Source organism: Hemicordylus capensis, chromosome 5, assembly GCF_027244095.1.
Source record: "Hemicordylus capensis ecotype Gifberg chromosome 5, rHemCap1.1.pri, whole genome shotgun sequence".
Taxonomy (NCBI): Eukaryota; Metazoa; Chordata; class Lepidosauria; order Squamata; family Cordylidae; genus Hemicordylus; species Hemicordylus capensis.
This window is the reverse complement of record NC_069661.1, coordinates 115,858,185-115,881,447: the sequence shown is the minus strand read 5'-3', so window position 1 is coordinate 115,881,447 and position 23,263 is coordinate 115,858,185. Positions and strand designations below refer to the sequence as shown.

The following is a 23,263-nucleotide window of genomic DNA, read 5'->3' as shown; positions in this document are numbered from 1 at the left end:
ACTAGACAAGTGTGCTGCATTATTAATGAACAGAGGGAAAATAAGAAAAACAGAAGGAATAGAACTGACCAATGGAAGCAACATCAAGAACCTGGAAGAGAAAGAACATTACAAATACTTGGGCATCCTCCAGGCTGATAACATTGCACACACTGAAGACAAAAGCAAAATTGGAAGTGAATACATCAGGAGAGTTAGAAAAATCCTCAAGTCCAAACTCAATGGCGGGAACACCATACAAGCCATAAACACCTGGGCTATACCTGTTATCAGATACACTGCAGGAATAATAGACTGGACCCAGGCAGAGCTAGAGACGCTGGATTGGAAGACCAGGAAAATCATGACCATCAATCATGCTCTGCACCCCCGCAGTGATGTAGATAGGCTATACCTCCCTCACAGCTCAGGTGGAAGAGGAATGCTGCAAGTCCATCAAACAGTAGAGGAGGAGAAAAGAGGCCTTGAAGAATATATCAAGGACAGTGAAGAAGATGCACTTCAAATGGTCAATAATGCGAAACTATTCAATACCAATGAAATAAAGCAGGCCTGCAAGAAAGAACAAGTCAAGAACCGAGCAGAAAAATAGAAAAATAAGCCACTACATGGTCAATATTTGCACAATATAAGTGGAAAATCAGACATCACCAAGACCTGGCAATGGCTTAAGAATGGCAACTTGAAGAAAGAAACAGAGGGTTTAATACTGGCTGCACAAGAACAAGCACTAAGAACAAATGCAATAAGAGCAAAAGTCAAGAAATCAACAACCAACAGCAAGTGCTGCCTTTGTAAAGAAGCAGATGAAACAGTGGACCACCTAATCAGCTGTTGTAAAAAGATTGCACAGACTGACTACAAAGGCATGACAAGGTAGTAGGGATGATACACTGGAACATCTGCAAAAAATACAAGCTACCTGTAGCCAAAAATTGGTGGGACCATAAAATTGAAAAAGTGGTAGAAAATGAAGATGCTAAAATATTATGTGACTTCTGACTACAAACAGGCAAACATCTGCCACACAATACACCAGATATAACTGTAGTCGAGAAGAAAGAAAAACAAGTCAAAATAATCGACATAGCAATACCAGGGGATAGCAGAATAGAAGAAAAAGCAATAGAAAAAAATCACAAAATACAAAGATCTACAAATTGAAATTGAAAGGCTGTGGCAGAAAAAGACCAAAATAATCCAAGTGGTCATTGGCGCCCTGGGTGCAGTTCCAAAAGACCTTGAAGAGCACCTCAACACCATAGGGGCCACAGAAATCACCATTGGCCAATTACAAAATGCAACTTTACTGGGAACAGCCTGTATTCTACAACAATATATATAATAACAGCAACAACATTGATAATAAAATTCAGCCATCTCAGGTCCTTGGGAAGGACTTGATGTCTGGATAAAACAAACCAGTCAATAACACCTGTCTGACTGTGTAAATAAATAAATAATAAAGGTTCCTCAAGGACGCACATGATTCAGCAATGGGAAGCCTTCCATTTGCAAGTGGATTGTCGACTGGTCTAGTTTCTGTACAATAGGTCTACCTGATCCAGTTCAAGATTAAATCTCTCTCTGAGGAATCAAATGCCTGCCTGAGCTGGGGTGCTTCTTATGGCAAGCCATAGATTTCCAACATGGACAAAAGGAAATGGGGATACAGGATTGTGCAAGGATTGTCTGCTAAGGATTGTGGCTGTGGATGATGGAAGTGTAGTCCAGCAACTTCTGGGGACCCAAGTTTAATAACCCCTGCCTTAAACCATTTGGATTCTTGCCAAAAGAAACTTCCTCATCAAAAGCATCCTAAAGATCAGTTAGCATAAAGCCATGTTTATACGGCAGTAGACAGTTCAAGTGAGTTGTTACTCAAGCTGGCTTTGTGGCAAAATGGCCATTTGATTATCACTCTCTTTGTTCATCTGTAGCTGTTCTTCTTTTTGCTCATGTGTTTGACAGCCATAGTCAGACTTCTTCCTTTCACAGATTTCAAAGACAGGGATAATCTGATTAGTTGCTTGTTGAAATGCAGCATTGAGCTAGTCACAGTTATTTAAAACTGGATTTTGTGTTTTTTTTATTATTTTGTTCTGTTGACTTTTATTTTTAGAGGCTCTGTACATCTGGAAAATCAATGTGGCAGGAAGAATAGAGCAAAAATAGAAAATAATTCAGTAGTCAGTACTCAAGAGGGGAATATCTCTAACTTCGTGGTGCATTAACTTACTGAGCTCCTTCTCACATAATATCCCAATGGTCTAGTTGGGGCAGAGGCTGATTAGATATAGGCCCCCTTCCTGCCTAAGACTACCACTTGTTTCAAAATTATTCTTTTAGTATTTTTGGTACGGTGGCAGAATTCTAGAAATGAGTCCAACCCACACACAGATTCCAGGGCAATGCCAGAGAAACAGAGCAAGCTGATGTATGGGCTTCTGAACTGGTAGTTAGTGACTATGGGGTTGTATTTTCTTGAGAGAGAGAGAGAGAGAGAGAGAGAGAGAGAGAGAGAGAGAGAGAGAGATAGGGCCAGTTTGGATAATATTTCCCACCTCAAATTAACATTATAAACTGTGTATCCTGGGGTCTAGCAAATGGCCTTAAAGCACTTAATGCTATAACATTGCTGAACCTGGACTGGGGTATACCTGTTCCATCCTTTGGGTGGAAGACCACTGGAAGCCCCATGGGGAAGTGGGATAATAAAAATGACTGCCATCCTGACTAATGAAGCACCAGTGCAATGGGAGAGAGACCGATGCTTCTGAAAAGTTCAACTGACTCAGCTCCACTGCTAGTTCAGTGTTGGGAGCAAATTTCAGCTACCTCCCCTTCTCTAGGAAGCACTCTTGTGCACCAGAAAATATGTCCCTGAGGGTTACACAGCCCTCAGGTACCTATTTTTGGATGACACAGCTTCTGGGGGAAGGGGAGGTCATTTAAATTCTCTCTCTCTCTCTCAATCTCAATCTCTCTCATACTGCATTGTTCCAGAAGCACTGGTGCTTCTCTTGTTGCACCAATGCTTTGTTAGGATGTCAGCCAATATAAATAAATATTAAAAACTAAATAATGAATCCCTTGTTGTATTGTAACTGAATAGATTTAGCAAACTCTGTTTCATTTTTGAAACACTTCAGTGCCCTCTAGAGGTGAATGCATAAAGCACCAACAAGAAACTCCAGCTAAAACATTAAATGAAATTCTATTGCATGTGTATCTCCTGTAGATGTTTGAAAATCAACACCCTTGGCTACCAGCTGGTGTTGGATTGAAATGCATTGCTTGTCTTTGTTTCCAGCGATAAGAATTCTGTTTCAGTGCTGTGAAGAATAATACGAATGCAGCATTGCTCTGTGCATTTTCTGCCGACCCTCTGAACATTATTTTATGTACCCTTTAACTCTGTCTGGCTTCCCTAACATAATCACATTTTTAAATCCTTGATCTTTACGAATGTCAGGATCATTAAGTGTACATTCTGTAGATTATCTGCTCATTTTTCTTGCTGCTCATTATCATCTACCATTAAGATACCTTTGGTCTACCAGCAAAGCTGTTTCTGTGCCAAAAGTGGCACATACTTTTTGTGTGTGTGTTGTGCTGTAGGTAAAAATGAAAGCTTGCTTTGCTTTTACTACATCAACTGAGCTCTTCTGCTGCTGTTAATTGTGCATTAATTTACTTGTGCTATGCTGTTTCATTACAATGTAAAAAGTCTCTTTGTCTCTTCTGTCTTTGTCATCGCAAGCTGCTAATATGAATGAAGTGGAAAAAGGTTAGTTGTCTTTTTAGCCTATTTTCACTACCTTGGTTTCTCTCTTCAATTTCCTTAAAGGTATATGGGTCTCAGATACTGAAATGGCTGTCAAGAGAAGACATTTAGGGCACTCATCCAAAATGATTTCACTAATTTTAATCATGTATTGGTCACATTTGCTATCAAATGTCCATATGTGGATCTATGTATTCCACAACAAACTGTTTATGAACAGATTTGTGTATGACCTACTGAATAAATGTATTTATATCTGCCATTATGATAATTGACACAACAGATATTATTCAATTTTAAGGAGTTTCTTGCTAATATACTTGCTTCTTCAGCATGTATAGGGTTCATTTTAAATTAAAGAGGTCATTTTATTTCATAAATATACTTAACTTCTTCTGCTTGCTCTAATGAAGCAGTCACTAACACGTTTAACCAGTGTAGCCAAATTGCTGTCCTCAGCTAATAATGTATTTTCCTTCCTAAGTAACATTATTTAAACATCTGTATCCCGTCATTCAGTATTTCTGCTTTCATGGCAGCTAACCATTCATAACAAATAGTTAAAACAGCATATCTAAACAGTAGCTAAACACATTAACTCAGCAGAAACAATAAAGCATAGGAGTGATCAGATAAAAACAATTCAGATTGTATTTTAAGACTGGGAAAATAAGTAACTACCTAGCACTAAAAGGATAGTGCTCGGAACACAGGAAGCTGCCATATACTGAGTCAGACCATTGGTCTATCTAGATCAGTATTGTCTACACAGACTGGCAGTGGCTTCTCCAAGGTTGCAGGCAGGAATCTCTCTCAGCCCTATCTTGGAGATGCTGCCAGGGAGGGAACTTGAAAAACCTTCTGCTCTTCCCAGAGCGGCTCCATCCCCTGAGGGGAATATCTGACAGTGCTCACACATCATCTCTTATTCAAATGCAGCCAGGGTAGACCCTGCTTAGCTAGGGAGACAAGTCATTCTTGCTACCACAAGACCAACTCTCCTTTGAAACATAGTTTCAAAAACAGAACACCACAACCAAAAAATGCCCTCTTTTTGGTGGCCACTCACCTTGCTTCAGAAGGAAGAGGCATTTGGAGAGCTGCCTTCAGAGTACCCAATAGGCCCATAGGCAGATTCAGAGTGCCTAAAGGCAGGTTCATGTGGGGGGAGCTAGTCCTTCATGTTCCTGGGTCCACAACCAAATATGGCTTTAAAGGTAAGAACCAAAACCTGGATTGTGCTCAGACATTTATTTTACCCGTTTATATTTCTTAAGGTGAGGAATAACTTTCCCAAGGCAGTTTGTAGAGATGAATATAAAAGTTTTTTTAAAAAAGATTAGAACGGGCTAGCATAAAAATCCAGTTTAATTTCTAATTTGAAAGCATGCAGTAATGAAATCAATCATAAAATCTCCTATGAAATAGAAAACATTTCAGAGTGCCTGTAATATGGGAAAAGAGAAGGACTTGGTGGATTTTCCTAGGAAAACAATTCTGCATCTACAGAAAGATTCTTTCCCTGGTAATGGATTGGTAGCCAGTACAGTTGTTTAGAATTAACATGTGGTCCTTTTGGCCAGCTCCAGTTATTATTTTGGATTAACTGAACTTTCCAAGATAAATTCAGATACACCATAACTCATTGCAGTGGTCTGGGATGGGTCACAGCAATCCTGATTTATAGATCGTTAAACTATAGTAAATAGCTAACCAGGGATGATAATCTCTGGTGAGAGCTAGTGTAGAAGCTTAAAATGGGGAATTTCCCAATCTCACCTTACCAATGAGCTTCCAAAACAGTTTTGAGTAAGCCACAATCTCTCAACCTCAGTATCCTATTTGAATTGTGGAGATAATCCATATTAATCTGGGCCTTAACCTGTGTGTGCATATGGAGGATGGTTCATATAGGGGAAGGTGGTTCTTTGGCTATGTTGACCACGAAGGGCTTTAAAAGTAAGCACCATCACATTCAAATGGGCCTAGAAGGACACAGGCAGCCTTCCACAGGTAGTACTTTCACAGTACTTACTGAATTTGCTCTCACCTTCTCATAGTCACCGGGATGTGAGCCACAGCATTCTGTACCAGCTCTAATTCCCAAACCACTTTTAAGGACAACCTTGCATAAAGTGCTTTAGTAATCAATCTATGAAGTGACAAGAGTGTGGATAAACATGGGAGATTGCTTTATTCCATTAAAGAGCAGAGTCTATAAAACAAAGGGGGTGCTAATAAAAATGCACCATTTGCTTTTCTATTTGCTGCTGCCATTTGCATTTCCAGCATAGCAAGACCCAGAATCCCCAGGTTCTGAATCTGCTCCATTGAGTTGATTACCACTCCCCCAAAGATATAGGCATGCCAATTCCCTCATGTGCATTGGAATTACTCAATAGCATCAATTCCATGTTTTCTGGCTTCAGCTTGTAGTTTAACCTCGTCCACTTTCTTGTAGCAGTCAGTTTTTGGTTTGGGGAAGGACAACATAGCCGCTTATGGGTGCTTTACAGAATATATATAGGTGCTTTAAAATATAAATATTCAAAATCTGTCAAGTTCTGGATCATTTCTCCCAACGTCTTCATACAGATACTTCATAAGAATTGGCAATAATACCAAGCCCTATAGAACATCACAAGTGCGGAACTTGCCTCTTAAGACCAGAAGCTGGGATGCATTTTGACTTTATCTGGTCCTTCTAAGAAGTGCTTCTTAAAGCCATTTTTGTATTTCCCATGTCTGAAATCTGATCATAAAAACTACTTTGGCTAGACAAAATAAATTGATTCCCTCTTGCTTTCCATCTCAATAAATAATGTTATTCCAGACCAAAAGAAATTCTTATTTATTTATTTTATTATTTATTTAAAATATTTCTATACCACCCAAAACTTGTATATCTGGGCGGTTTACAATTAAAAATTAGTATACAAATATTTTTATTGACGCTCAATATTTTTATTGAGGCTGTTTAGGATATAATTTTATTTCTGGATCTGAGATCTCAGCACTCAGTTGTGTAGAGGCTCTGTGCAGAGATGTGGGACTGAAAAACTTCCGGAAATTTTTTCATACTTTATTTTTCATGGAAAAGTTTCCATTTCTAAAAATTCATTCTTTCATAACATTGATTAGTAACAATAAATGGATGCCAATGCAATATTGGGCAAGCTTTTGTATCACTGTTTAAAATTAGGATTTTGAAAGTCAGAGTTGTCTCCCGTGAAAAGATATCCGAGATTGATTGGCTTGGGCTGACATAGATTATCAAATGCATATGGCAACCAGAAAGATTCATTGTAGGCATCAAGGCATAGAGATGGAAGGCAGGAGAGCAAGCCTGGCAATTTCAAAGTTGTAATTAATATCTTTCAGATTACTGTGCCTAAGAAAAATTTGAGAGAGTACCTATATGTCTTACTGATTTATTGAGTATTCCAATGAAAATAATTTATTTCCAAATATAGCTTTAAATTTGTTTCAGTATAACATGTAATCTACACTGAACTTCTTTATTGATTTTTCCCTTCTAGTCAAACATTTCAGATCAACTACTTAGCTACTTGTACAATTTTGAGATGTGGTGGATACAATTAATGTGTGGGGGAGTGTTACTAGATATATAGGTCAAATAACAAATCAGATCACAATCTATTTAGAAAATCATCTATTTAGAACATCAGGAAAATTTGCATGGAATTGTTTCTGGGGGAAATGCAAATTTTATGCAAATGAGGAAAAAAGCATGAGAAATGTTCCAAAGATTTTTCCATACAATTTTCCAGTTCAAAATAGAAAACTCACATCTCTGACTCTCTGATCCTGCTGTTAGTTTTCTTCAGTTTAGTTTAGAACAGCCTAGGTTGACCGTTCAACCCACTCTAACATCAGCAGCATAAGAGGAGGTAAAAATTGTGACAGGCCCATGAACTTCAAAAAGAAAGTTATTTGTGATCCTTTGGCCCATCTTCCACAGTGCTAATTCATATATTGTGTATTTTTTCCTTCCAAAATGTTGCAAGTTGATTAACTGCCATGAACACAATAACAAATATTGGTACTTTTACTGTTCATAAAGAATAGCTTTTGGCTCCCTTACCTTCCTAACAAAATCAATAAGAAATGTTGAGGTGGGGGGTTGAGGTGGGGCAACAAATCAAACTTGGTACTTCATTTGCAATATTTAATACTCTATATGCCTATATAAACTACAATTTTAAAATATTATATCAATATCTGAGAACCATGGCCAAGATCAAAATCTTCTGTAAGTGTGCCAAAGGCCTTGGCTGAGTGGAATTTTTAATGTTTCTTTCTCTTTGAACTACAGACTCTCTTGTCATATCACAAACCACTTATGAAATAATAATAATAATAATAATAATAATAATAATAATAAAAAAAAATTCAATTTCTATACCGCCCTTCCAAAAATTGCTCAGGGCGGTTAACAAAGAGAAATAACAAATAAGATGGCTCCCTATCCCCAAAGGGCTCACATTCTAAAAATAAACATAAGACACACACCAGCAACAGTCACTGGAAGTACTGTGCTGGGGGTGGATAGGGCCAGTTACCTTCTGCTTCAAAAAAGAGATCCTATGCAGAATGGGGAAGTGGGGCTGATGCTGAAAAGACATAAAACTAAACTTTCCTTGGCCACACAGAACTAGTTGCACAATTCTTTGATCCATACTAATTAATAGAGGTATACAAGGTTGGATGGAGGAGGTCAGATCTGGCCTGACATGGGCCAGGCCAGAAGTTGACAGAGATACTCCAACCCCAACCTAGGAAAGTCTACTTCAGATCAGAGTTCTCTGACCCCATTCAGGGGAAATTGGAGCTTTTTGGAGCTCCAAATGTCAGCAGGAGCTGTGGGGGGAGGGGGCGTCTTCTGCCCTCTGCCTGCCTGCCAGCCTGCCCATGCATTTATTTCTATCTTTTTTAGCCTGTTTTTAAACTTAGAGTTTAAAAATAAAGCACCCAATTTCTGGGTTTGCCCTGCAATTCTCTGGTGTTACATCACTTCACCTTAGATTCTCAGATGTTACATCACTTTTCTTCCGCATCAACTAATGGTCATTGACTGAAATAAACCAAACTTACTTACTTACTTACTTAATTTCTTCCACATGTGTGAGTATAATTCCTGGTTACATTAAAAAACAAATCTAAAAACAACAGATGGCCAGATTCACTTTTAATTAAATACACAGCGTTCAACCATCCTTAGCTACTTGTGTGCCAGCTTACAGAGCTCCTGGGCTGGCCCTTACTTCCCAACATTTATTCTCTGTCTGCACAGACAGCTATAGGGATTTTCTGCCAATATTACTGACCCCAGTTTTACCAACCCCAACCTTTTTAAGGGTTGAAAAGGACCCGAACGGACATCTGGGGGTTCCAGATCTGACCCAATCCAATTTTATAGTCATACACACCCCTACCTACTAACTTACTATATACTTGACTATATTTTAATGCAACTGACAGTCTATGGCAGTGACCACAACTAAAAGGATATTAATCCATTTTATGGAATGTACTACTTTTTATAATTAAGATTTTGAAAGTCAGAGTTTTCTCCAGTGAAAAGATATTCAGGACAGATTGGCTTCTGCTGACAGTATAGAGAATGGTTTTTCAAATGCACAGTGGCTGCATATGGCAACCAGAAAGTTTCATTGTGGGCATCAAGGCATGGGGTGGAAGGCAGAGAGGCCCTGAAAAGCAGCAGAAGCAATGAAGGTTGACTGAGTAAATAAATAAGAAAACAGAGAAGTATTGATAGGGGGCGCATTTGTGCCTGCCTTGGACCTTTAAGATAAGAGTTTAGGGTAGAGGACCAAGTGTGTACCCTGAACTAGCACTTACATTTATATACCGCTCTATAGCCGAAGCTCTCTAAGCGGTTTACAATGATTTAGCATATTGCCCCCAACATTCTGGGTACTCATTTTACCGACCTCGGAAGGATGGAAGGCTGAGTCAACCTTGAGCCCCTTGGTTAGGATCGAACCTGTAACCTTCTGGTTACAGGGCGGCAGTTTACCACTGCGCCACCAGGGGCTCTACTAATTGGTTTTCTGCTAACTCTTTACTTTTTCTATACAAATCAACTGAGTGGCTTTTGTTCTATTTACTTGTATAGTACAAGGGGGAATATCAGCAGTGAGAACCATTGATGAAAGGGTCATAGCTGTGGTTGCACCTGTTGACGTAATTAAAGATCAGATCAGTATCCACAGAAAGCGCCCAACTGTGGCTTCATTCATACTTCCCTTGTAATATGAGAACTGCTTTCCCCTGACTTCTTTCTACAGTGGTCCAGGAGCACTGGTGATATGGCCAATACCAGTGTTTGCATCTATCCAAATGTCATCCTACCTTCTGGCTCGTCATCGTACTAGTAGCTGTCACTGACCCCACATGTTGGAACGGCATAGGAAGAAGCTAAAATGAAAAGGTTTCAATGCTGCTAAAGCAAAGAGTGAACTAGAGTTGTATAAGCACACATGTTGAAAGATCTACAGAAACATTTTGAACCCTTTGTAATAATGTAGGGTCACTTCTTCTACACTACTTCTACATATGTGTAATGTGTTTTAAGATTATTTGTCAGTAAGAGGAAGCTTGTCTTTGTTTAGTCAAGAGATACTGCTATCTGTATTAAACAGCCTTAAAACCTCTACTGTATTGCAATATGATATATTAATCGCTTGATTAGTCAATTAGTAGGATGACAGCTCAACTGACAACTCTGCACTTCAGGGAACCTTTTGTCAATATGCTAATCAACTTTTGGGGGGCAATCATGCATACTGTGTCAGTCTTGCTGGCCTGACTTTGCTGACGGCCCAGAGCAAATCTAACTGCATAAGCAAACAAATTAAATGGCAGTTTTGTACGCTAAGAAATGTGGCTGGAGACAAGTCATGGAAAGCAAGATTATACTGAGCAAGAGAGATTTTTATCATTTGCCAAATGTTTTAACAGCTTTTGTCACAGGAGCTGCTTGGCTGAACTAAGAGTTGCCATAGAAATAAGCAGTGGCTACATTTTGCTTCCCAGTTCCCATGGTGGTCTGGTTAGGCTGACTGGATGTACTTTGTTACAGGTGAGCTGTGTGAAGAGAAGCTGGATTTCTGTGCCCAAGACCTGAACCCCTGTCAGCATGACTCAAAGTGCATCCTGACACCCAAAGGATACAAGTAAGCCCTGTTATCTTTATAGTCCACCCCTCCACCCCCGGGTTTGTGTTTTTAATCACTGCTTTGTCCCCCTGAATGGCCGCAGGCTTTGTTTTCACGAGGATGAATTGTGCTGTCAGTCCTTATTCACAGGAGTTGTGATCACAGGATAATGGCTCAATAGATTTTTTCCCCCTTCAGTTTGCATGGAGCCACATGTAATAACATGAAGATTCTCTGTTGAGTGACCAGTTTCCTAGCAGTGTGGATTAAGAAGGAACAATGAAGAATGGAGAGTTTTTATTCTCTGTGACAATCCACACAAAATCCTTTCGGTGACTTGGAATAGGAAGTGAATAATTATGTTAAATTAAAGCTGGATTATGAAGCTGTAATTACAAGATAGGTTATTAGCAAGACACATTGGAAACCGTTATACAATGAGGAGGTTCATCACCAGGAAGGCTAATCTTTAATTAAATGACATCCTTATTATCATTAATTAGTATGCACACTTGAAAAGTGGTGTTTAATGGACTTCAAATGAGTAGATTTAGGAAACCTTAGGAAACCTGCTGCTCTGATCTGTACCTGTTTTATGTGCTAGGTTTTGTTGTGCCAAATCTACATTAGGCCAGTTGTGAGTTGTCATTTTAAGTTCATTTAAATATATTTCTTGTTTTCATTCCAACCCTAACTTGAACATACACCCTTCACATGGAACTAGTATTTTGATAGATTTTGATTAGCATGATTCCTTCTTGTTGATTTGCTCCCTTTGATGCAATAAAAGTAGGCACAACTGGAAGTGGGAAACCAGAAGTGGGAGAACTGGTACTAAAGCAAAAAGACCACCCTGAGCAATCAGTAACCCAGCAAGCCAAACACAGGCCACTAATCATCAGGGACTTGGTAAACATTCTGGTTTTGCTGCTTGCCTAGGGCTGTAAAAACAAGGGATATTGTCATCCACTGGCAAGCCACAGTATATGCCTGGTGGCCTGAATTTGGCTTGCTACGTCATAGGCTTGCACTGAGAGAAGTTCATGGGAAATGCACACACAAATCATTCCCATCCTTAAAATTTTAACTTGTGAAGAATTTATAACTGTATTCCTTGATGACAGGAATGCTGAGCTAAGTCCTTGATTCTCAAGCATACCTGTGTTAAGAGACTCATCAGTAACTTATGATGTTTTGTGTGTTTCAATTTTTGTTGTTTGTGTTATTTAAGTAATGTATAGATACATTTCCATGAATGAAAAATATAAAGTTTGGGGCACTCACATCTGGATGATACTGGTTTGGGGGAGCAAGAATTCTAAACATATCCAGGCACTCATACAACTAGATAAATGGTTGCTATGGAAACTGCAAACATTTATCTAAGGCTTCCATCTTTCCTGTTATTTGATTGTGTCTTGATTGAGAATGGAAGTAGATCCTGAGTCAGGCTTGCAAGTGGTTAGATGGAAAGACCAGACCTGAGTGTGTTGTATGGGTCAGGCCAAAGTCAACTAATTGAGCCTTTCTTTCAAGAGTCAGGCAGGGTCAGACAGGCTGGGGGTAAGTATGTAGTTAGGTCAGACAGAAATTAAGGTCCTGAGCAGCAAATGAGATCAGAGAGGCCAGAGGTAGGTATGTAGTCAGAGTTATGCAGCTCGTCAGCTTCCAAAAGACAGCAGTACATAAGTGAAGAAAAGGGTGAGGCAAGGCACAGGAAAAATATATAGTGAAAAATTGTTCAGCCTGATGAACTTAGCCCCAGGCTCATTGTTATTGATCACCTGGCTTGGCTGGGCTGCAATACTCTCCTTGGCCCTTATTTAGCTTGTGTTGCAGTGTGGCAGTGACCATGCTAATAGCTCACTTTGCCTGAGAGCTCCTGTAGGAGTAGTACACATGAGTCCTGCTGCCAGATTCCTTGATTAAATCCTGCTAGTGCATTACATCTGTTCTTTCCTTCTCCCACGGATGCAAGGAAGAAGTATCAATGCCTCTCCTCTTGCTGTATTGTTGGATGGTGCTGGGGTTAGTGTGGGATCTTGATATGGTTGGTAGACCTTCTGCTTCCTTGCAGTCATTCCTATATAGATCTGGATGCACATCATGATGGTCTTTCCTTTCCATGTATGCAACGGACAGGTACACAGGAACATCCATATTTATTTTGCCTCTAGTTTGGTGAAAGTGTGTGTAGGGGAGCTCCAGTAGAGAGGTTTCCAGTTATCTGAGGAAAGCTTATTGGGACAAAGTTTAAGAATCCTAGTATAGAAGATGGTTAAGAATTACTAATTCTGCCTCAATGCAGAAAGCTGAACTAGAGCTCATTCTAATTATTATTTCTAATAATTAGTAAGAATTATTAATATTCTTACCATTGTAAGAATAATACAGTGTCTCTGCCTACTCACTAATAAAGTAAGATCCAATTCATAACAGGTAGATCTTGGCTACAGTAAAATCTATAATCCTGAAATGAACTCTAAGCACACAGTTGAGATCCCATGTGACATAATTATCAATAAATGAGACCTTAGTTTATTAGTGGGGAATCAAAGGCGTGAATGTTTCTCACTTCATGAGAATGAATGTTACTCCTGCTAATAACATCTCAGCCAACTAATTCTTTGATAGCATCTATTCTTTTTCAGCAAGCCACCTAATGGTGCAGCAGGGAAATATCTTGCCTAGGGAGCAAGAGGTTGCTGGTTTGAATCCCCACTGGTATGTTTCCCAGACTGTGGGAAACACTATCGGGCAGCAGTGATACAGGAAGATGCTGAAAGGCATCATCTCGTACTGCGCAGGAGATGGCAATGGTAAACCCATACTGTATTCTACCAAAGACAGCTGCAGGGCTCTGTGGTCGCCAGGAGTTGACACCGAACTCGATGGCACAACTTTATTCTCTTTCAGTTTTAGAGTCCTGTGAATCCATAAAAAGACTTGTGCTTTGTTACATGGCTCTTCATTCTTCCTGAGCACATGCATATGTGCTCTTCCTGAGCACATGCAAATACACTCAGTAGATTCAGATATGTGGTACAGGACAGATACAAAGCTCTAAAGCAATTGATTTAAGGGTCATGTTCTCAAGACTAATTTGGATTTTTTGCTCCTTTTTAAAAGCATGATTTACTTTTTATTTGATGAACTATGTTGGAGCAGTCAGTTTTGGCATATTGTATTTTAGGTCAAACAATTGTCTTTATGTTGTGGGTTTGGGGCATATAATTTTTGTCTATGTAAATGAGTTTAAAACAATGAAAGTATAACCAATGGATGCTGAAAATAATTGAGGAGACAGCAAGGTGTAGGGTGCTTTAAAAGATGACTTAATATATAAACAACTTCTGAGTAGTCACTCTCTGAAAGCATCATTGTTTCAATTTATTTTTGTCACATATACTCATCAAAGTAGCCTTTCAGCTTTAACAGGTGAAGCATTAAATAAGAACTTCTATTAATGGACTCAAGGTCTGTGTGTCATGATGAAAATAACATTTACATCACAATTCTTAAAACACTTTCCCTGAACAGCCTAGTGGAACACTTTGAAGATTCCACTATTAATCTGCACAAATCTGTACAAGAAGACACCCCTCCCTACTATTTCCCCCCATTCTAATGCAAAATTAGGAAGCTTACTAAATCTACACAAAAGACATGACCTGCAGATATGAAGAAAAAGACATGATCGGAGGAAGGTTATTTATTTAAAGACTTGTATCTGATTCTATAGCCCCAAGAGGCTCTCGAAGCAGCTTACGAAAATCGCAAGAACATTTTATTACAATCACATTGAAGGCGAATATCAGGAACAGAAGCAACATAGTTTTCATGTAGTCCCTGTATTGCTCAGGCAGAAGTTCATGCCCTCACCCTCGGACTTCTCAAGTGTCATCTCAACAGTCAACACACTTCGGTGCTCCTTTGAGCCACTGCCTTCCAAGCAGCAACTCCATCTGAAGCAAATAAGTAGAGCTGAGCAACTAGAACTCACTCAGCCCTTGATGGAGGCAAGTTGTTCATAAATCTTCCCCCCCAAAAAAAAAGCACTGTTTGAGCTGGGGTGCCCAGCTCAAGAACCCCCAGATCATATAGGCATATCCTGAATCCTGGAAAACAGATGGAGATAAGGGAGATATCTGTGCCTTTTGGAAAAAGTCTTGGCTGATGCAAGCATTCTCCAGACGTTTAATAAGTGACTGCTACATCCCAGTGATAAGCAGATTGGCTGAATGTGGGCTGCCATTTTGCATCTTTGAAAGCTGCACTGCTTCCACCAATGGCTATGGGGGAGGTCAGTTGGTGTCTTGGGTTCCAATGAAGCTTCTTTAGAAATAGGTTGTCCCTAGAGGACACAACTACGCTCTAGCAAAGCTGTTGAAGGAGGATCCAAGACATATGAAAGGGGACAGTCACCTCCCAGTGTGTACCTGATTACTGATATATGGCACCCCCCATTCAATTGGGCCATAATCATCCTACTGGAGAAGACTGGAGGTGATCTTCAGGTGAGTGAGGGGGATTGTCCTTGAATTCTGATATGCAGGCAAAGTGTTTGTCTTGCAGCTTTCAAGATTCTGCAGAATCACGGTACTTCTCGAAATCTAGGCAGGCACAGGGCTAGTAGCTCAATAGCCAGGTGATTGCGGAATTCATTCCTTTGTTTCCAGATGGAGATAGTACAGTTTCTGGCAGGTTTTCCTCACTGAAGTTTTCCCCAGGGTCCAGCAATCTAGATGCAATCGTGGTAAAATAAAGCTGACATCACTTCTAAACATGTGGAGTTAAACCTTTATAAATAGCAGAACTAAACTTGCTGTCTAATTTTTCAACTGTATCTATCTGTCTATCTATCTATCTATCTATCTATCTATCTATCTATCTAATTATCTAAGGCCTGCCTGTGGCTAATCCTGTGTGACAGCTCTCACAAGAGTTCACGAGCAGAAGCACCTGATTGGGTAGTGGGGATTCCATATGCAGATAGGGAGGAGGAGACTGTGAGAGCAGAAGCACCATGGTGATTGGGCAGTGGGGATTCCATATGTGATGGTTAAGGTCAGTTGGAATGCAACTGTTACTGATCAGAAGATGTTCTTGATTGTAGAGGAGAGGAATCTATCTATCTAAAAGGATAGTGGGCAGAGGTCTGAGAAGAGAGGGATCATGAGGGAGGAAAGAGCCCCTTCAGGAGAAGGAGGTTGCCATTGTGTGGATTAGATGAGGAAACAAGATGAACAAGATATGTTAACTCAAGAAGCGGGGAGAAAGACAGCGGGGAAGAGTAAGTGGAGAAGAAAGAAAAAGAAGGGAGGGGAAGAGAGAAAGAAGGAAGGTCGAGGAATGGGCTGAGCCTGTCGGCAGCCTGAGGGGAATGAATGGTGGTGGCGGCAGCAAGGAAGGGCCCAGTCAACTACTGTTGATGTTTGGTGCTACCAAGGCCATTAGCTGAGGAAGGCAGGCAAGGGATGGGCCCAGACCTGTCAGTGGCCTGAGGGGAACAAGCGTCCATGGTGGGTGCAGCAGCAAGGAAGGCCCTGGTCAACTGCTGCTCCTATGGGGAAGAGCAGGAGCGGGGCTCAGGTGAGGTCTCTGGGGATAGGGGGCTGCAGCTTGGCCATAGGCACCATCAACACTGCAGCCGCAACCAAGAGGGGTGAGAGGGATGGAGTAAAGGGATGGAGGAGTAATCAAGCGGGTAAGGGGGATGCAAGCAACTGGATGGAGGAGGAGGAGCAGGAGTGCGGCTCAGGTGAGGTTGGAGGCTGTGGCAGGAGGTAAGGGGAGCAATCAAGTACTAGCGCACAGATACCCTGTGTGGGTTAAGCTGTTATATATATATAAGGCTTAGGTGGTCTGTGGCAAATTGTGTGTGGCAGGAGGTAAGGGGAGCAATCAAGTACTAGCGCACAGATGCCCTGTGTGGGTTAAGCTATTATATATATAAGACTTAGGTGGTCTGTGGCAAATTGTGTGTGGCAAATAGGCTGTGGCAGGGGGTAAGGGTAGCAATCAAATACTAGCGCACAGATACCCTGTGTGGGTTAAGCTGTTATATATATATAAGGCTTAGGTGGTCTGTGGCAAATTGTGTGTGGCAAGCCCCGCCCACACAGTGCTTTACCAATCGGAGGTAACAGAGCAGGAGCACTGTGGTGATTGGGCAGTGGGAATTCCATATGCAGATAGGGAAGAGAGTCTGCAAAGAGGAGTTGTGAGGAAGAAATAGCCCCTTCAGGAGAAAGAGGCAGACACTGTGATAATTAGATGAGGGAACAAGATCTGTTAACTCAGGAAGGAAGAGAGAAAGAAAGAAGGGAAGGGAAGAAAAAGGTGAAGAGCGAGTGGAGGAGAGAGCGAAAAAGTGAGGGAGGGCCCGGTAAGCTGTCAGTGCTTCTCAGAGCTACAGAGGCCATTGGCAGAGGTAGGCAGGGAAGGGATGGGCCCGAGTCTGTCAGTGTCCTGAGGGGAATGAGCAGCCACAGTGGTGGCAATGAGGAAGGGCCCAGTCAACTGCTGCTGCTATGTCTGCAGGGAGGAGCAGGAGTGGGATGAGGATGAGGGTGGAGAGGTCTCTGGGGTTAGCGGGCTGTGGTTTGGCCAACTGGCACTGGCAACGCTGCAGCTGCAACCAAGTGGGGTGAGGGTGATGGAGGAATGGGATGGAGGAGCAACCAAGAAGGGGGTGGAAGCAATGGGATGCAGGAGCAGGAGCACAGCTCAGGTGAGTGTGGAGAGAACTCTGAGGTGAGGGGAGCAATCAAGTACTAGCGTGCAGATGTAAAGTGTGTATTTCTGATCATGCTATGTTGATGTAAAATTTACTGCTGGTTCAGTCACTGTTTTCAAGAAAAAAATTGAGACCCAAAGCAAAAATCTTGGAAGTTTTTCTTTCTCTCTCCAACCAAGTTTCATAGATTTGCTGATTTTGAAATTGTATGCATGTACAATTCCAAAGAGAGCTGTTAGAATTATTCATGGGAGCCCTCATGATGTACAGTCTGAATATCTGATATAATGTCTGATAATCAGACAGAGCAGCAAACAAGAGAAAACCTACATAACATTAAATTGTGGTCTCTCATGCAAAGCAAGGTCTTCAATTAATAGCGTGCAGATTCAACACCAGGCTCTAAAATGTTTTGTTTGAAATATAGTATGGTACAATGCATTTTGAAAATGCATGTTTTTCCTAAATATCTTTGCATTTTGTAGTTGTTCAAAATGGCATTCTAGTCTCTCTTACTAATTAGATATTGTATGTAACTTTGCATTTTCCACTCTATAGGTGTGATTGCACACCTGGCTATGTAGGAGAGCACTGTGATGTTGACTATGATGACTGCCTAGACAACAAGTGTAAAAATGGAGCACAATGTACTGATGCAGTGAATGGTTACACATGCATATGCCCTGAAGGGTACAGGTGAGAACAATTTAGAAAGATGTGACTATGTAGCTGTTATCACATCTGAAGGATGATTTGTTTAACATAATTGTGTCTTTGTTTGCATCTAGTGGACTTTTTTGTGAGTTTTCACCACCAATGGTCTTACCACGCACCAGCCAATGTGATAATTATGAGTGTCAAAATGGAGCTCAGTGCATCATCAAAGCCAGTGAGCCAATCTGTCAGTGTTTGTCAGGTTACCAGGGTGATAAATGTGAAAAGCTGGTCAGCATAAACTTTGTGAACAAAGAATCCTATTTGCAAATTCCTTCAGCAAAGATTCATCCTCAAACCAATATCACTCTCCAGGTAAGGCAAGGTGATCTAAAACAAACTGATCATAAATGAGAGCCGGAATCAGGTACTCCATTAAAAATATATATTTTTTAAATGGAGCCTGTCCATATTCCTGGCATCATCATCAAGAACATTGCATTCAAGGCCAAACTGAATGTATGGTGACCAAAGTGGGTCTGGAAAGCCAGGCCGTTGCTTTTCCACTGCAGAAAGCGAGGAGGAGGACAATTTTCAGGCAAAAAGTAGCAAAGGGGAGATTTTAACCATTCCTGTATCTGATGCTTTGCCACTAACTCTTTCTCCCCTCCCCAGCTCTCAGATTTGTGTTCTTACAGTAGATGCCATGTCATGTGTGAATAAGTAGCTCCATGCAGAGAGGTTCAGGAGAAAAGCAATATGTTTGGGAAGGGTTGCACTTGTGAGGAAGCCATGATCAGCTGAACATCTCTGTTGAGTCTCCATGTAGTGGCAAACCTGGGTTTGCCTCTGCAATGGGTGAACTTGCCCTTACTCAGCCTAATGATTGTCACTGTGCCAGAGGAAGGCTGTGGCTTTCTATGGTTTAGAAAACTTGTTGCATAACTTTATAATCTGTCTAAACCCCTGTTCACACACAGGGAGTGGGTGGGGGTGGAAGGACTCAAGCTAATGGGCTGGGAAGCCTCATCCTCACTGTGTTGCTCACAGTTATGGCATTTGTCAGAAGAGGCAAATGCCATAAGCATGATTGTGGGCATTTCCATGACTAGTAGGCTGGGGCACTCCAACCTTGCAATCATATAATGGAAATATCTGTGAACACACAGTGTTTGCCTCTTCAGACAAACACCGTAACTGTGAGCAGCACAGCAAGGACAAGACTTCCCAGTGCATCAGCACCAGGGCTGGGACTTTTGGGTGCACTAAGAAATGATGTACATGGTTACAGTGTCTTCCCCCTGCCAATGTTTGAACAGACTTACAATTTGATGATACTTGAATTTATTACCCAGGTAGGCCAATAGGAAAAAAAAAAGATGGAAATAACAGTACAGTAGTGATTTTCAGTATTAATACCTTTTATTTGAAGTGAAATCTCCATATTTAATTTAAACGTTTTCTAACCAAATATTTGTTTATTACAAGATTGCTACAGATGAGGATAGTGGGATCCTGCTATATAAAGGTGACAGAGATCATATTGCAGTGGAACTGTACCGTGGACGGGTGAGAGTTAGCTATGACACCGGATCATATCCAGCATCTGCCATTTACAGGTGAACCTATGCACAATGAACTAAACTTTTAAGAGAGTCTGTATGTGATTCTTGGTTTTTTGTGCCCCCCTCCCCCCAAATAGCTACTGGCAACAGAATATTTTGAGGCTATATTGTTAGAATATTACCTTCAAAATAGAAGTTAGCATTATAAGCACTGTACTTTCTAATGAGAAATGTCCATTATAGGAAATTTTTGCTAAGTGTTAGGAATTCTGCAACAAGCTTTTTCCCCATATACACAAATATAACTTGTGTATATTTGTTTATGGACTGCTTGTGTATATTCATATTGTAGTGAACACTGACTACACATATACATTGACTGACTGAGATATAGTCAACCCTAGCCATATCTAAAGCAGTGCTCCTGGACCATATCCAAAAGGACTCTCTCACCTTCTTATCCTCCAGTGTGAGATATGCCATCACCTGCCACAAATACTTTCCCATGTATATTCACCAAACAGATCAGTCTCTGTATAAGAGAATAAATTTACATAAATCAGATACTTAACACTGCAACATTGAGAAACCTGTGAGTGAACATTTCAGTATACCTAGAGCTATGAGCTGGTCTTGTGGTAGCAAGCATGACTTGTCCCCTTAGCTAAGCAGGATCTGCCCTGGTTGCATATGAATAGGAAACTAGAAGTGTGAGCACTGTAAGATATTCCCCTTAGGGGATGGAGCCACTCTGGGAAGAGCATCTGGGTTCCAAGTTCCCGCCCTCACTTCTCCAAGATAGAGCTGAGAGAGATTCCTATCTGCAGCCTTGGAGAAGCCGCTGCCAGTCTGTGAAGACAATACTGAGCTAGATAGACCTGTAGTCTGACTCAGTATATGACAGCTTCCTATATTCCTAAATATCAGGTCTGGAATTCTAGAAATAGCTCTATATGGGCCATTCTAGAGGGTACTGGACATAATCCAGATACAAAATAGGGAAGCCTATTTTGGTCCAGGATTATCCAATACCATTTGGGAATTCCAAAATATTTTGGGGTAGGGGGCATCTTATGCCATCTATCTGCCCGCCTGTGTGATCATACATTTCTTTCTTTCTTTCTTTCTTTCTTTCTTTCTTTCTTTCTTTCTTTCTTTCTTTCTTTCTTTCTTTCTTTCTTTTTTGCTGGTTATTGTACTTATAATTTAAGAAATAAAGTGGTAGATGCTCAGATGTTACATCACCTGTCCTGAGATTCTCGCATGTTACTTCACTTCCCCCACCCCGTGATTCTCTGTGACTACAATTTCTGGATTACATTAATTTAGAAACAACAGATGATCGGATTCACTTGTAATTACATACACAGAGTCCGGCCATCCTTACCTACTTGTGTGCCAACTTTAGAACTCCTTTTCTAACCAGGTCCCCCCCCCCCGCCCCCCAGCACTTGTTTTACTTTCCCCAGAAACAACTGTGAGGATTTTCACCAATGAAAAAATTGGATTCCGGATCTGATACAGGAATTCTGAATAGTCCAAAGGACCAGAACCGATATCTGTAGTTCTGAATCGGATCCGATCCGATCTGGAATTTGAAATGGTGCACGCCCTAAGTGTATCCAAGAACATAGTAAGGTCATACACACAACGATGAGAGGGGCAGGGTGGAGGAAGGCAGGGATGAACCTACCTTCCCCCTGATGATTGTTGGTGGTCTCTTCAACATGCCATCACACGTCCACATGATCCGCGCTGTTCTGAGCAACACAAATTATTGGAAGCTGGGAAAATGAGTCCTGGCCTCCAGGAATCCTTGCACTGTGTATTGGGGGATGCCCCCATGAGTTGGGCACTCTAGGCGCCTGACCCAGTGTGTACACAGACTGCATGCACACACAGATTACACACACACACACAACCCCATACCTGGGTAAAGACCCAGGTTAAAGTCTGGGTTAAAAACTCAGGTTTCCAGAGCAGGCAGCATCGGGGTCGGCCCCAATTCTGGCACTTCACATGGGTTTGGCTGCTCATGTGAGTATCTGTTAGGGATGGATGTGTCATGGTTAGATGTTATAACTGAATTGTTCTGATTCAACCTGATTGAAACCAATGATCATTTGGGGGGGATTTGGTTCAGTCCTAATTAGGGGTGTGCAAATAGGTTCGACATTGAACCAGTTCGGTTTGACAGTTTGGAGTTGAACCGAACCACCCCATTCGGTCCAACCCCAGACCAAACACCCCCAATGGTTCGCAGACCATTTTAGTTTTCTTAAAAAAACCTTTTAAAAACTTTTTCTCCCCTCGGGGAAGTTCCTGGAGGCAGCACGGGGGGGGTCCGTGGAGGTTCCCCCTTCCCCCGCCAGCCTTCCTCATGTCCCCCTCGGCCGGTTCACCCAGCGGAATGGTGGCTATTATGGAGCCCGCCCGGGCCACGCAGAGGCCAAGTGTGCAGGTGCGCGGGCTCCATAATGGCCACCGCACAGCTGGGTGAAGGCTCAGAACCAGCCGAGGGAGACATGAGGAGGGCCGGTGGGGGGAGGGGAAACCTCTGCGGACCCCTCCCCCGCCGTCTTCAGGAATCCCCCCGAGGGGAGTAAAGGTTAAAAAAAATTTTTTTTTACTAGAATGGTCTGTGAACTGCCCTGAACTGAACTGAATCAAGGCGGTGCCGGACCAAACTGGGCCATTTGGGTTCGAGGCAGGCTAGCCAGTTCCGTACACATCCCTAGCCCTAATTCAACCATTGAAGCTTTGGATCATCTCGCTTTGCCAATCACTCAACCTCTGTTTAAAACTTACCAGGTGGGATCAGAAGAAGCTTTATTTTCGCTCCTGGTAGCAAGCAAGCAGTGGCTGCTGTGGCACGGCTTCTTTTTTAAGATTTCTGGACAGCTTTCCCTCGCCTCTGCAATCTTGGGGAAGCCATCGTGTTATGAAATGTACTTTATTTCAGAGGCTACTGCCATTGTCTTCAAAGTGAGCCGAAGCAAATCAGACAGCCCTTCCATGAACCACTGAATCTAATTGAGGGCCCTCAGAAGCAAGGTGCCCCAAAAATCGAATTGATGGTGATCACACACAGTCCTTGCGTTTTTGGCCTTTGAATCACTGGGTTGGATTCACAGAGCAGTGACTGGAAGGATAATAGCCACTAGTGCTGTTCTATAAGAGGGGTTTGTGCAGAGCTATAATAGGTTTGATAGCAGTTCTTATGAGAGCAGAATATCTTTTTGATGTTGTTTCACTTTTCCCATGCAACACTCTAGGTCAGGGGTAGGCAACCTTGGCTCTCCAGCTGCTGATGAAC

At 41.5% G+C, this 23,263-nt stretch overlaps 1 protein-coding gene across 8 annotated transcripts in view; it reads left to right on the top strand.

Annotated features, from left to right (window-relative positions):
- Positions 1–23,263, top strand: part of SLIT2 (slit guidance ligand 2) — a 426,589-nt gene that overhangs the window by 390,372 nt on the left and 12,954 nt on the right. For 6 of the 8 annotated variants that reach the window (XM_053253821.1, XM_053253817.1, XM_053253818.1 and 3 more), the window contains 5 exons: positions 3,764–3,790; positions 10,914–11,007; positions 18,287–18,424; positions 18,517–18,757; positions 19,871–20,001. In XM_053253821.1, coding sequence (XP_053109796.1) covers positions 3,764–3,790; positions 10,914–11,007; positions 18,287–18,424; positions 18,517–18,757; positions 19,871–20,001 — 631 coding nt within the window. The remainder of the gene's footprint in view (positions 1–3,763; positions 3,791–10,913; positions 11,008–18,286; positions 18,425–18,516; positions 18,758–19,870; positions 20,002–23,263) is intronic. The other 2 variants (XM_053253820.1, XM_053253815.1) reach the window with 1 other exon arrangement.